The sequence below is a fragment of the Panthera tigris genome, chromosome D3, assembly GCF_018350195.1.
Source record: "Panthera tigris isolate Pti1 chromosome D3, P.tigris_Pti1_mat1.1, whole genome shotgun sequence".
In the NCBI taxonomy this organism is placed as follows: Eukaryota; Metazoa; Chordata; class Mammalia; order Carnivora; family Felidae; genus Panthera; species Panthera tigris.
Window position 1 is genome coordinate 24,099,390 of NC_056671.1, and position 13,803 is coordinate 24,113,192.

General features: G+C 48.6%; 1 protein-coding gene across 2 annotated transcripts in view; it reads right to left on the reverse strand.

Annotated features, from left to right (window-relative positions):
- The window catches only part of ZNRF3 (zinc and ring finger 3), a 152,719-nt gene extending 139,567 nt beyond the window's left edge, over positions 1–13,152 (reverse strand). The window contains exon 1 of one of the 2 annotated variants that reach the window (XM_042963071.1): positions 12,545–13,152. In XM_042963071.1, the coding sequence (XP_042819005.1) occupies positions 12,545–12,844 (300 nt within the window). In that variant the 5' untranslated portion in view covers positions 12,845–13,152. The remainder of the gene's footprint in view (positions 1–12,544) is intronic. The other variant, XM_042963072.1, reaches the window with a different exon arrangement.
- Positions 13,153–13,803: the final 651 nt, after the last annotated feature.

The following is a 13,803-nucleotide window of genomic DNA, read 5'->3' on the forward strand; positions in this document are numbered from 1 at the left end:
CCACAAAAACAACAACAATAACCAAAACAACAACAACAACAACAACTCAATATGCCAACATGTACATAACTAAGCAATAATTCAATAATTCCCATATGTTTATAGTGGGCCCCATAAAGAGTAGAAAATCAAATGTTTATTAAATTGAAATTTCAATTTCTTCCACACAAAGCCTGCTGGCCTCTTTAGAAACACTACTGTAGTCCTTTAAAACTCTACTTTCCACCCAGCACTTAAAACACAGGATCCAGGACCATGCCAGACAGTCCAAATGAGGTAACAATATGGTACAAATTTAAGTAGGGATGTAGGGACCCATATACAGTTGCTTCTGATGGGTCATACTGGAGTTACAGTATTGCTGTATACAGTTTTGCTATTCCTCAAAAGTACCAATTTTCTAAGTGCCACCAAAATATTATCCAAACTTAAATAAAACACACTCCCTAAAAGTCTACAGTCAGGCTGGGACATTCTCTTCTCCAGCATGCTTTGGACAATGTACCCAGGTAGTTGCATGCCAGGCTGGAAAGGAGTTAAGAGAAGGCATCATCCCCTTGCCCACATCTCCTTTTCTAGCTTCCTGGAGAGCAGGGACAAGGTGAAATTACTGTGAGTCTGGTCCATCCCAACTGTTTGGAATAGCCCTGGGACACACCCATGTCTGCAAGCTGCTTGTGAATTGTTTCTACAATCATAGAAAGTTCTCCCTCCAAAAAAGCCTCGTCTTTTTCTGGCCACACTAACATCCCCATCACTATGCTATCCCCAAGTATTATGATCTAGAAAAAGGATTTCAATTCGGTAAATATTAGGGAGTTGTACTGCCAGGCAATAGGGGGGTGAGTAAGGCGCAACCCCCGCCTAGTGGGAGCTGTGATCTTGTGGGGAAAGGAAACTATTAACAAGAGGACAACTACAATGAGGAATTTAAGACCAGCTGCCAAGTGAAGGAAGGAGTGCTTGGGTTCAAAGGAATGCACTGGTGGAAGAGGAAACGTGTGATGGGAAGGACTGGACATGTGGCCCCTGAAAGCAGGGAAGGAACCAACCGCAGAGGAGAGGGCACAGAACATGGAGGCACAGAAGTGTATTACAGCAGAAGGGTGCTCAGAATGAACGGCGCAGACGAAGGAAAGCCCAGACCCATTCAGGGAGCAAGGGTGGAACACACAGGACCCAGGTCTGCAGCCCAGAGGCGGCAAGCGGACGGGGGTGGACGGGGGCGGACAGGATGGTGCTGGAGGGACTGCCCAGGTCACCCATGTGCTCAGCTGGGTGGTTAACAGTGGGATGGTCCTGAAAGATTTTGATCAAGGTTGGGCTGAGATCAAAGGTTACTATGGAAAGATGAGGCTGGTGGGGGGAGGAAAAATGGACTCCGAGAGCGAGAACGTGAGGCAGGGCGACCTGCGGGCAGCCTCTGGCATGAGGAGGTAAGGTCAGCGAGGAAAGAGGAAATCGAGCACCATCTTGAGTACACCATTTCCCTTTGACCTGGTCACAGGCTACCTTGATTTCGATTTTGAAAAGGCTTTGCAAGTCAAGCTTGCGACATTCTTTACATGCCATTGGCCGTCTGCTTACCACGGACTCCAGCACTGAGGCACGTTCTGAAAAGATGACAAATCTCCGGGTACTCTGTGTCATTTCCCCAAATTGCATAAAGGGGCTGAATACACATGTAAAATGGGTTTAAGTAATAGTGTACAACTAGGTACAAAGAAAAACACTCTATGTTGAGTATGGGACAAGCCTTGGCAACCAGGACAACCTGGCCGGCAGCTGGCCTTCCAGGGCAGAATCCGGGGAAGGCACTCCCAAGCTGCACGCTGAGACAGAAACAAGATAATACAGGTGAAAGTGCACTGGGGACCCTAATGCACCAGGCACATGAAAGATTTTCTGGAACTCAACCGCCAAAGTGGGAGGCTGTTCTAGAAAGACCAGCACCGGGGAGCCCCAAGACCAGACTTCTAATCACAGCTCCTCTTGTGACCAAAGGCCCAAGGCCCTTGCCCCCAGTCCCCTCACTGTAAAAAGACAGCTGAGCCATAGCATTTTCAGGGTGCCCTCCAGTTGAAACAGTAACTCTAGAGGTCAAAAGAAACCAAGGAGCAAAAAGAGAGGCAGGACACAGATCTTCATGAAGACACAGGCCAAATGACTTCAGCCTTCGAGAAGAACAAGAGAAAATGGAAGCCCCTGTACCAAAGTAAAAAGAACACTGGTCACACAGGGCCAGGTGAGCCCTCCCCAGCAGCGAAACTAGAGCCTCACGGGGTCCACTGAAGCATCATAATGCCACAACAGGACATCAGGCACATTGGGTGGTTGAGGAAGGAAAGAAAGGAGACTCACCAAGCACAACTTAAACGCTTTTGGCTTCAGGACTTTCAGAGAAAGGCTGGCCAACTCCAGTGCCTACAGGGGCCAGGCGTGGGTCAAGGTAATTACCACTGAGCGAAGTAAGCCAAAGCAATGCAATGGAGACTGATGAACTTGAGGGCCCATGTCCCATCTGAAGGGCACGGCAGTTATCCCACGGGGCAGGCTAGGCTGTTGCCATGCAAAAAAGTGGACCTGACGTTGCCAGTCTTTTAATTTTTCAAGAAGAGCCAAAGCCCTAGATTTTGATGTAAAATTTCAAGATGTTTAACAGGGATCAAAGAAAATACCAGGAACCAGTTTCAGCCCTTGGTCCTGCTGTTTTGAACGCACCCCTGGTGAACCTGCGCTTGGCTCCACTCGCATGTCTGCCCAACGCCAACTAATGGCAGCGTCACTCTGAATGAAAGGACAGATTCGTATGGCCTTTCTGAACCTGGCCTGTTCACAAGCAGAGAGCCTGCTCTATGGGAACACTGCGGGGCACAAAACAGTGAATGCAGGAGCAGCACCCTCCTGGGCCACAATCTGTCGCCACAGGATGTGCAGACAGCGCGGTGGTGCCTTCCGTGAGGTGTTCTCTAGGCCTCCCCGCACAGCCATCTGCCTGGACAGCCGCCCCGTCCCCTGCCCAGAACACAAGAGCGGCCTGCTGCTCCTGAATCACGCTCAGATACCTATGAGGGAGGACCCATGAAACCACGCCAGGTACCTTCCCTTTGATACAGACATTAGTCATAACTCAGATCCTCGCGGGAGAGGGAAAAAAAAAGCCAGTATTTTACTATCCACTAAGAGAAACGGACAGACTTTCACTTGTAAGAAGTCGCCTTTGGGATTTTTTTTTATTGTTGTTGTTATGCTACCTGTTATGAGCAGGAATAGGTGGAAACATGTATGCCAACCTGGCAGGGAGTATAAACTAAAACCACCCTTCTGCAGAGCAATCTGACAACACATACCAGGAGCATTCAAAATGTTTACACCACTTGACCCCATCCATGGTCCCAATTCTAGAACTTTATCCTTTGAAAATAATCAAGAAATACAGAACGGATGTTCCCCACAGCCATTCCTTAGAATAATGGAAGACAAGAGTATGCTACACAGACACTAAAAATGTTTCAAAGCATTGAGCAACAGGAAAATACTCAAGGTGGACAGAGCGTTATAAGCACCAGGTAATGCTTTCTCCAATTTTCTTTAGAATCCCTCCAAGCTCACATGAAAACGAGAGAAAAAGTTGGACCAGAACACAAAAGGTTAACAGAGGTTATCTTTAGGTAGTGGGATTCATTTTCTCCTTCATACTTTTCTAGATCTTCCAAACATTTTCCGATGTTTATCTGCAATAAACACGTATTATTTTTACAATTAAAAAATAAGTTATAGGGATGTCTGGCTAGCTCAGTTGGTGGAGCATGGGACTCTCGATTTCAAGGCTCTGAGTTCAAGCCCCAAGTTGGGTGCAGAGATTCCTTAAAAATAAAATCTTAAAAAATAAAAATAAAAATAAAAAAATAAAAAGTAAGTTACAGGTGATTTTTTTTTTTTTTAAAGAAGATTTTGGCCCTGACTAGAAACAATGTAAAATTAACCTACTCTTCTGGGGCTAATTTAACTGCCCAAGTTTGTATGGGAGAAATCACAGAAATGACATGCTTTATCAGGGGTGCAGAAAAGGTGATGTTTTTCTCTACACTGTATCCACCGTAGAGACTCAATAAATGCTGACAAGTTAGCACACTCAAACTAAATTCAAGTAAAAAATCAAATTTTAATCGAATTCTTACAGCACTGGATAGGCCCTTACACACACCCAACTGAGCATGACCTTTACTCTTTTATTTTTTTTAATTTTTTTTAACGTTTATTTATTTTTGAGACAGAAAGAGACAGAGCATGAACAGGGGAGGGGCAGAGAGAGAGGGAGACACAGAATCTGAAACAGCCTCCAGGCTCTGGGCGGTCAGCACAGAGCCCGATGCGGGGCTCAAACTCACGGACCGCGAGATCATGACCTGAGCCAAAGTCAGACGTTTAACCGACTAAGCCACCCAGGCGCCCCAACTCTTTTATTTTTAACACGCAGCAGCTTGGGCACAGAAATCCCCATTCCAACATACATTTTTAACATCAAACTGCTAGGATCCTCAAAGTATGCTTTTCACATCAAGTCTACACATTGAGTTTCTAAACAACCATCTCACAATGCTGGAGAGAGCAGGGGATTAATACCAAGTCTTACAACACATCTTAAGGGCAATAAAAATAAAATGCTCTCCCTTGAACCACAATAGGCCAGCTGACCTCATTCTCTTCACACTATCATGAGTCAACAGAGCTGCTAAAAGTCAGACTTTAAAACATCTCATTCAAGCTACAAATGAAACAAAGAACCTCTACTCTTTACCTCCTCCCTATCCTGTTTGACAGGTATAAAAAGGCACGTCTCCACAAAGGGGTTATCAGCTTCAACCTCAAAGGTGGATAAAAACGAGTCGGAAAAGGCCAGAAGGCTCAAATCCACATACTCTGTCATTACATACGTGTTTCTTCAGAATGGGTTGCCCAGACCTACACTTTGCAGCCTGGCCCGGGTGTTCCCTCAGTATCCTGTCCTACCATATAAGACTTGTGCTTTGCGTGCCGTCTGTCCCCAACACTCAGCTGCCTGAGGCCAGGGACGGTGTCCTGTGACCTCACCTCTCGCCCAGGGCCTGGTGGACAGAAGGCAGCAGTGGATACCTGTCCACAGAAGGAATACAGCACCCATAGAGAGTTTTAACAGCCAGGAGGATGGAATGAGCAGGGAGAATCCACAGCTCTAGGCTCTTAGAATCTTTTATTTCATTTTATTTAAAGAGAAGCTATTTTTTTTTTAATGTTTATTTATGTTTGAGAGAGAGAGTGCGAGTAGGGGAGGGACAGAGAGAAACGATCTCTCAGAGGCAGAGGATTTGCCAGTGCAGAGCCCAACGCGGGGCTCAAACTCACGAACTGTGAGATCATGACCTGAGCCGAAGTCAGACACCTAACCCACTGAGCCACCTGAGAGCCCGGCTTTTACAATTTTTTATATCAGATATTCAGGGAACATGTAGTTTGTGCAATGTAAGAAAGGGGCTGCGTGTGGGGCACAACCTCTTTGGAGAAAGCGATGGAGACTTCGACATGGCTCTAAAAAGTCAGCCACCAGGCACCTGGGTGGCTCAGTTGGTTAAACGTCCGACTTCGGCTCAGGTCACGATCTCGCAGTTCGTGGGTTCAAGCCCCGCATCGGGCTCTGTGCCGACAGCTCAGAGCCTGGAGCCTGCTTCGGATTCTGTGTCTCCCTCTCTCTCTCTGCCCCTCCCCTGCTCATGCTCTGTCTGTCTCTGTCTCTCAATAAATGTTAAGGAAAAAAATATTTCTTTAAGTAGCTACAGGAAGGAGTTGTGTCTCACACCAGAAATCCCTTAGATGCCAGAACACCTGTGGCCATTCCGACTTTCCCAATAGCCAAAAAACAATCAAAGAGCCACTGAGTGACAGTTGTACACTTCAAGTCACTGGTCCCTCTTCCCAAATTTGGCCGATAGGCTCTTCACGGGAAAAACAAGTCGAATGAGACTTCTATGCAAGAAAGAGAGACAGAAGGAGGAGACAGATCTCTGTAAGTGTAGGGAGGGCATCTTCTCCGCTGAAGTTACAGACTCACTTATTGCTCAGTCATCCTGGGTTTATATCCGACTTCAAACTACCATCAGTTCCCATAATCTCATCCCAAGCAGAAGCAAGTGCCAACTGAAGCAGTCTTGTAAAAACAGAAATGGCTTAGAATCACACAGACCTGGGTTTGAATCTCAGCCCCACTATGGACATGCTCAGTAACTTAGAAAGTGACTTCATTGGGGCGCCTGGGTGGCTCAGTCGGTTGGGCGTCCGACTTCAGCTCAGGTCACGATCTCGCGGTCCGCGAGTTCGAGCCCCGCGTCGGGCTCTGGGCTGATGGCTCAGAGCCTGGAGCTTGCTTCCGATTCTGTGTCTCCCTCTCTCTCTGCCCCTCCCCCGTTCATGCTGTGTCTCTCTCTGTCTCAAAAATAAATAAACGTTAAAAAAAAAAAAATTAAAAAAAAAAAAAAAAAAGAAAGTGACTTCATTCTCAGAGCTCAGTTTCCTCATCTGAAAACCTGGGACATGCCGTCTTAGCTCGCCCATGAAATGTGGGCACAGCACTGTGTCCAGAGACTGGCACACAGGAAGCACTTGGCCATCAGTAGCTACCTTATAAAGCTCTGACAGAGGGAAAGACTGAGTGAGTCAAAATTTACATCAGAGGAGAAAAGCAACATTTAAACCCAATGTACAATTTAATTCCCCAATTATACACCTGACCCTAAAGCATGCTTCTGCATCTGCTCTCTCTGGCACACTCAGCCGAAATGCAGCCAAAAATGACAGAAAGCCTCCAAGCCTGGGAGTCTGGAGACCCGAACAGTTATCAGGTCATCTCTACCTCGCCACATACCCTGGTCAAGGCACTTCACTTCTCTGGATCTCCTTATCTAACACATTAAAGGGCTGAATCTGTTCTTCTGATTATCAAGATTGATTTAAATGTCATTTTTGTCATGAACCGTAAATCCACATTCCCCAGACTTGGGAAACACCAACAGGAAGCAAAGTTTTCACATGGCACATATTCAGGTTAATGATGATTCTGAATTCCAAGCCCCGACTGTTATTTCCACAGACACTAGGGCTTGGCTATGAACCATTCTCCATGGGTTTGTCCATCCGTAACAGCTGTCCACATTAGAGCTTTCTCAATACTCAGTGTTTTGTCAAGTAAAGAACGTCTACAGACCCTTATAATGCCAGGTATCCTGCCCCTTAACATGCATGCACACAGGTTACTCGCATACAGCCTGGAGTAATCATACCAGTGGTCCACCACAACCAGAGAGACGTCCATTCTTGCCATCTAATGCCAAGTAACTTTCTGGAAATAACAACCAAAAAGGAAAGATAATCCCAGAATTTATTAGCCAAGCCAAAGGAAGTTACTCATCAATTAATCCAAGCCCAGTAAGACCCATTGCCTGCCTGATATCGATTCCAAATCCATCATTCAGTCACGAAATATTAAGTGTCTGACAAGTGGCAGACACTGGGGACCCAGAGATGGATCCAGGGATGAGCAAAAATAAACAGACCATGCCCATGGGGTCAAGGTCCACAAGAGAAGGTGTGAGGGGCTGTTCAAGGCATTTCAACATCAAAAGATGCTCCATTTCGTTTTCCAGTAAATGATGAGAAGGAACACATTTACAATCTGCTCTCGCACATGCTGCATTCAGATCGTCACCTTCTTGCACTCCACCCTCTAGATGCAAAAAATTCTTTGAGTCACCATTTTCTCACTTCACCCAAGGATAATGCGTTTAACTAGTACCAGATGGATGCACAGGAGAGAAGTTATTCGTTACAGACAATGGATGTCTTAGGAACCAAGGGCTCAATTCTGTGGGGAAACCCACTTGGGAAGGATTATCATGCATCCATACACATCTATCACCATGAGCGACTGTGGACTCCAAAACCAATATGGGGTCTGGTACAAAACAGAGTTTTGGTAAACATTTATTGGATGAAAATGCTCCACGGAGACACACAAACCTGGAGACTTCTCTACAACTCTTGCCAGCCTGGGTCCCACATCACTCCAAATTCTTAGTAATGGACTATTTGATGATGAGTATCAGATTAGTGCTTCTCTTTTTCCTCTTGGGGAGGAGGGGCATCACAGAACCCCCCAAGAGGCAAAATTGTGTACCTTCTCAGGAAAATAGAAGTGCACGTACACAAGTGCAGGTGCATGTAATTGTGCGTATAATTTCAGGGGTTCACAGGCCCTCTCTAGAAGTCTGTGACCCTCAGGTTAAGAACCCCTATACTAGATTCTTAGAAATGAGACTCAATTGATGTCCAAATCCAACCAGCCACGTTCTATTTATCTGGCAAAAATACGAGCAAAGGGGCCAGACGGGCCTGGGTTTCCATCCAGGTTTTATCATTTGCCAGCTATGTGAGGTTCGAGAAGTCACATCGCCTTTCTCGGCCTCGGTTTCCTCGTCTGTAAAATGGGTTAAGGGTAGTTGCTAATTCCAGTTAAAGTCAGGATGAGATGAGCAAACACACGACGTGCTTGGCACGGTGCCCTGTATGCACAAGATGGCGGCCATCACCACTTTCCTTCTGGTCTGCGGAATCTACGCTTGCCTCCCACTACCATCTGCACCTCCGTTCAGAGCTGCATTAACAGCTCCCATGGGATCTTAGGGAACAAGGCAGAAAAGGAGAGCCCCTGAGAATTCACGAGGTCACAAAACACAGCCCTAACGTTTTCCCCCAAATCAACTGCTTGGTTTTAACCTATGAAGGCCCTTCTGACAGACAGTCGGCAATCTCTTTCTGTGTAAATCCAGGTCAGCTGCCAGCACACAATTGTTCTATTAGGCCAAGTCAATTTTTAGAGGCAGGCCTGTTCACTTCAAATGGGGATGAAAAGCAAAGTGTTTGATCAAATACCGAACTGCAGAACCACACTGACAGGGAAACAAGGCAGAGGAATTAGTTTCCTAAAATTATTCTCTGTGATACCCTTGGTTAATATTGGATATTTAAGGATGTCACTCAGCCCTTCTGACCTACCACCCAGCTTCCCCAGCTCCTCATAGCTAAAGGCACTGGCTTGGGTCTTAAATGTTCTCAGCGCGCCTCTGCTTTCAAGACCATTCAACACTTAACCCAGGCTCCAGAAAGGCCAGTTTTAAAGTTACACAAAACCTATCATTCAGACTCCTTCTACAAATGAATTTCTCAAGCCTTTCTAAATATTTGACTTCAAGGGAAAAAAATGCATTTCCACTTTAAAACAATCTTTCATCTCTAGCGATGCAAATTTTCTTTGTTTGTTTAACCAATCCAGATACCACCAGCCAGTGTTTAATCAGGCCTTTATTTAACATCGCTAACCATGTGAGTTGCACAGCCAAGTCTGAAAGTTTCAGATAATGATCTCATAATAGCAACAAATTGGTTCAAAGATGAAATATGTATCAATATATCTAAGAACCCTTTAAAGTTCCACACTTTAGAATGACAGGACTGTAATTAATTCCTCCAGCATTCAGACTGTATGCCTGACATTCTTACAAGCAAATGGATTTCAATGCTGCATGAATAATATAATTAATAGCATTTCATATCCACATACTGTTTTCACAACTTTCACAGATGAAGATGTCAAAAAAAAAAAATCTCTCTTCTTAACAGAGCACACTGGTGACCTTGGAAAAGTTATTTAAGCCTAAAACGCACAAGCAGAGAACCAAGAATCCTGTGACTAATCCCAAGGTTTGAATTACTATCTCGCTCTGACACTGACACACACACACACACACACACACACACACACACACACACACACACACTCTTAACCCAGTCTCCCCCTCCCCTTCCATGCAAATGACCAAACAGGTACTCTAATTAGAAGTATCTGGGGCAAACCCGACTGTGACAAGGTATCTCCTGTCACTGTATATAATAGGGAGGGGGAAAAACAGTAACAAACCAATTTCCTATCTTAGAACACTTAAAGTAAAGAGACTCCCAAACAGATCTTTTCCTCCCCTTAACCATGAACAACAGTGCTACCGAACCCCACTGGAAAAAACAAAACGCCATGTTGCAATGCTGCTATTAGGTTTTAGTTATAGGAGAATGAACTCTGCTCTGAAGACCATAAAATATTAAATAGCAAATCACGCAGGGTTATTTTAAGACAGTAAATAAAAGGAGGTTTGAAAAGTTCAACAAGGCGCTTAGAAAACATGATTAATCTGAAGCTGAACACCAATGTGTTCCTTCTACATTGTCATTTTTCATACAAAATGTTACATTCCCTCTCAGCAGTCCTGAAACACCAGCTTTCCTTACAAAAACATTTTTCAGGGCTGACAGGGGCCACACCAGTTACTTCAGTCGAGCAGTATTCAAATAACTAATAAAAACATGCCAGCCTCTGTATACACACAGCCCTGAAAGCCATGCTGAGTTCCCTCCATCTGGGCACCCATGAGGTTCAGCGGGTAGGCCCCTGCAATAAAGTTATTAAAGATATGGAGAACACCAAGAAATGACTATTCAGACAGCTCAGATAAACTCACCAACACTGTGCAGTTATAAAGGAATTAAGGACACCTATTAGTGATTGCTTAACAGGTCAACTTATTAATACCATTTAAGTCATTTTTCTTAGCAATTGTTGACTGAATTTTTTTTTTTTTTTTTTTTTTGGCTAGGCTAATGGACTACAAAAGAGATAAGCACTTCAAAAAGATTCAAAAGGGAATAGATTCCTTCTGCCAAATTCACACATTCTCTCTACTCACAAGGATAAAATAGCTACAAACGGTGTGTTTAAACTGCTAATTTTGTATTAAATGGTGAACCCAAGATTATCTCCAAAGCACAGCACTACCCATAATGGATAGCCAGCCAGACAAACTACGGTGGAGAAAGAGTATAAGTTAAAACACTGCAGATAAAAATCACAAACTTCAAAAGTCTCCTTCAAATAGTGAAGTGCCACATTAAAACATCTTTTCTCTTAGAAGGCTGTAAATCAAACATTTCTAAAGCCATCAAGGCACACTGAAAGCCTCAAAGAGGAGTTACAAGGAGCAAGCTTTAAGATCCAAACTATTCTTGAAGGCTGCAACTGAAATGTGTAGGAATCTTCAACAGACCATCTTCTCTAAAGCTTATAAACTAAAGGCCATAATTATAACATTAGCAAGGAAAAAAGTGCAAAAGCCTTTAACATATGTAGTCACAGGACTCAAACATGTGTTTCCCCTTTTATTTACCCTGCAGAAGTTTAAGATGGGAATAAGAGCTCTGTGAGGCAAGGCTGCTGATTAATCGCTTGGCAGGGATGCCTCCCCCAGCTTTGTAAGGACACACCTCTAAGGAGCCAAGTTGCACAGCTCCCTGCCTACCCACCTAGGGCTCTGAGTATGCACCGCGGGAGGAGAAAGGAAGAAGCTGCTATGCAATCATCCATACGCTTCCCTTCTCTTCATTCATAACTCATCCAAGAGTAAAGCACAGAAGGCCCAAAGCTGAGAAGTCTGCAGACATCCCATCGCCTCCAAAAAGGCTCCAAAACAAGCCAACCATTTCAAATCGCCCGCATCCGAGGCATGCATATTAACCGCCCTAAGTGGGCTGGCAGTCTACTAACAAGTTGATAAAATCATAGCCAAGGAAGCGGGAAGGCATCTACCCAGCTCAGCGACCGCAGAGGCTTCAGCTCGGCCCCACCTCCAAAGTGTAGGCACAGCTTTAAGCTCTCCCTAGCCAGCTTCCTTTGGACACAGACCTCTCTCATTGGGAGCAAGGTGGGGAGGCCCTGTCAGTGAGCGACCCTGTCTCCCCATTTCCAGGCCCTCCGCAGAAGTCCTTGGCCCAGGAGCGGGCAGGCAGTCTCCCTCCCACCCTCTGTAACCTGAGGCACGCAGCGAAGGCTGCCTTCTACGGCCACTCCAGGGCACTCGCGATCCCCACTCTCCGGCCAGCTCCCCCTGCTTTCCTTGCCTGCTGCTGCTTGTCCACAGCCCTGCAGGGAGGTCAGCGCCCAGGTGAGTGAGGCTGGCGGCAGGTTCCAGAAAAGAACCTAATGGTGTACAGCCTCTCAGACAAACCTTAGCTACTCCCAAAAAGAACGTGCAGGGATGGAAAGCAAAGCCTGCAACCTAAAACAAGCCACCCCATCCTTCATCGCTCATCTTCCCAAAGTTGGCATGCAACAGGTAGTTCCAGGACTTCCACCTGAGGCAAATCGAATGCCCAACCGGCCCAAGGGGGCCGTCCCAACGTGGGTACCAGACCCGGGGTCTCCCTCCCGCTCCCCCCGGACCCGCAGGAGGCCAAGCCCCCACGTGCGTTCGCCCCCCGCTGCGGCGCCCCGGAGGCCGCGTCCCGCCCGCGGGCCGGGGAAGGATGCCGCCCCTCCCGCCCGCCCGCCCGCCAGCCCGCGGCGGGGTCGGCGGGCGCAGCCCCCGGAGCCATCTTGTGGCGGCGCGGGGCCCGGGCGGCGGGCAGCTACCTGCACGATCTCGCCCTCCGCGCTGAGCGTGGCCCCGGCCCGCGAGAAGCGGCCCGTGAGGCCGGTGGTGTAGGTGGTGTAGTCGCCGCTCGGGCTCGACTCGAACAGCACCACCTCCACAAACGCCGTCTCCTTGGCCCGCGCCGCGCCGGGCCCCGCGGCCGCCAGCAGCAGCCCGAGCAGCAGCGGCAGCGGCGGCGGCGGCGGCAGGCGGCGGCCGCGGGGGCCGCGGGGGCGGCGGCGGAGGCGGTGGCGGCGGCGGCCCGGGGCCCCTGGGCGCCCGCCCGAGCGCGGCCTCATGGTCCTGCGGCGGGAGGGCGCGGAGGGCGGGCGCGGCCGAGCATAGTCGCGGGCCGGCGGAGGACCGAGCGCGGGCGGACGCCTCACAGCCCCATCGCGGCGGCGGCGGCGGCTTTGTGGGTCGCAGGCTCGGCTCGGCTCCCCCGGCCGTCGCGCCGCGGCCCTTTCATCTGCTCCACGTGAGGGGTTATCCCCGCCCCGGCAACGTCGTGACCCGCTCTCCCCTCCCTCCCCGCACTCGACCGCCGCGGCCGCCGGAGGGGGGGAGCGGGAAGGCGGGGCAGGCGCGGCGGGGGGCGGCCCGACGGCCGGACACGCCCCCGCGCTCGCCCCGCCCCCTCGCCCCGCCCCGCCCCTCGCCGCCTGCGCCCCACCCCATTGTTCTCGCCCCGCCCACCGCCCACCGTCTTGCTCCGCCCCATCATCCTCGCTCCGCCCCCTCCCCACCGTCCCTACCCCGCCCCCTCGTCCTCGCTCCGCCCTAACGCTCTAGCTCCACCCCTTCGTCCGCGCTCCGCCCTCGGCGGCAGACATTTCTCCTTACGGTTGCCAGAGTTCGGCGGGAACCCGGATAGCATCCTGCTCCCGGGCGACTGCATTCTCTCTGGAGGCCCCACGCCTCCTGGTCCGGTGTGGTAGTTAGGGCCTTGCCCTTCCCGGCTCTGCGACCCCAATCCACAGTTCCTGGGAGCCCGCACCCGGCTCTCCACTCTCACCCCCACCTCGAATGGGATCGAATGAGAAAGGCCCCCGTGGGTCAGGGCCGTTTGCAACTCAGCCTTGCAGGGCAGCGTGTGGTTCTGCACCGGTGTCACTAAGACAGTTACTCTCAACTGTTTGGTGGTGGGGGGCAGCGAGGGGAGGCTTTTAGCCGTTGGATTCTGATGGAGTTCATCTTTCTGCAGCCCCAGAGACTGTAACTCAAACAGCCCCCAGAGGGGTTCTGAAACTGAGTCTAT